The sequence below is a fragment of the Oxyura jamaicensis genome, unplaced genomic scaffold, assembly GCF_011077185.1.
Source record: "Oxyura jamaicensis isolate SHBP4307 breed ruddy duck unplaced genomic scaffold, BPBGC_Ojam_1.0 oxyUn_random_OJ72609, whole genome shotgun sequence".
Taxonomy (NCBI): domain Eukaryota; kingdom Metazoa; phylum Chordata; class Aves; order Anseriformes; family Anatidae; genus Oxyura; species Oxyura jamaicensis.
In genome coordinates this window covers 1,493-2,585 of record NW_023311141.1, presented here as the reverse complement: position 1 = coordinate 2,585, position 1,093 = coordinate 1,493, and the positions used below count along the sequence as shown (strand labels likewise).

The following is a 1,093-nucleotide window of genomic DNA, read 5'->3' as shown; positions in this document are numbered from 1 at the left end:
GTTCCTCCACGCAGGGAGCTGTACACCAAGCGCCTGGCAGGCATCCGCATAGGCCTGCAAGCTGTTGCACAGGGCCTCGCCTTCCAGCCCCAGCTCACACAGGTCGTAAAGGCAGGTGTCGAAGTAACCGCTGGGACTCAGCACAGCGTGGCACACCTGGAACGGGCTGCTGCTGTCAGTGAGGAGTCCGCAGAAGCGGCTGCTGGCAATGACTTGCTTGTCGGCCTCACTACAGGCTGGCGGGGCGGGCTGTCCGGCTGAGCAGCTGTGGAAAGGCAGGGAGAAGGGCCCCTGGGTTATCTGTGCGCTTCTCCTGGTGCCTCCTCCTCCCCTTGCCCGATGCGTCCCCAGACCTGCGCGGGGGCCACACGCACCTGCTGTCGTTGGACACCTGCCAGCTGTTACCCAGGCTGGTGGAGTCTGGCTCCAGCACCCCCTCCGGGTTCAGGAAGTCGTCTGCTGCCATCCCGTTGTAGTTCCCACACATGCCACAAACCTTCTGCTCAAAGGTGCTCGGAAGCGTCACCTCCACCAGGTGGTTCCCATCAAACTTCACTCTCAAGCCAAAGTCTGTTGTGACCACAGTGTAGAACCCGCTGGACGAGACCTGCACGCCTGCCGATGGGGTGCAGGGCAGCACCTCTGCCACTCCGTTGACCTGCAAGGACAGAAGCCAAGAGAGAGTTGGAGCATCCCATTTGGCGCGTGTCTCTGTCCGGACACAGCCCCGACGTTGCTCCCCCCTGTGCTTACCGTCACCACGCCGCCCTTCCCCAGCCTTATGCGCTGGCCATACACATCGACGTCCACGTACTGGACGTAGGACACGCGAGTGTTGCCTCCCCTGTGCTCATTGGCCGCTTCCACGTTGAAGTAGGGCAGCGAGCTGTTGCTCTCACACAGCTTGGACAGGGTGTAGGTGCAGGTGCCCATGAAGTGGTGTATTTGCTTGTCAAAGGTGTGGTAGTGAGGGTCTCCTTCCACCACACAGGTCCCTGACAGAGGAAGGACCAGAGGAAACGTTCAGTGATGCACGTCCTGCCGCCTCCTCTCCACAGCCCACCCTGCCCAGAACGCTGCAGCCCCATGACTC

At 61.6% G+C, this 1,093-nt stretch overlaps 1 protein-coding gene across 1 annotated transcript in view; it reads right to left on the bottom strand.

Annotated features, from left to right (window-relative positions):
- Positions 1 to 24: 24 nt before the first annotated feature.
- The window catches only part of LOC118159895 (IgGFc-binding protein-like), a gene marked incomplete at both ends in the record, with an annotated part of 2,461 nt that continues 1,392 nt past the window's right edge, over positions 25 to 1,093 (bottom strand). The window contains 3 exons of the mRNA XM_035314426.1: positions 25 to 265; positions 375 to 658; positions 754 to 995. Of these exons, the coding sequence (XP_035170317.1) occupies positions 25 to 265; positions 375 to 658; positions 754 to 995 (767 nt within the window). The remainder of the gene's footprint in view (positions 266 to 374; positions 659 to 753; positions 996 to 1,093) is intronic.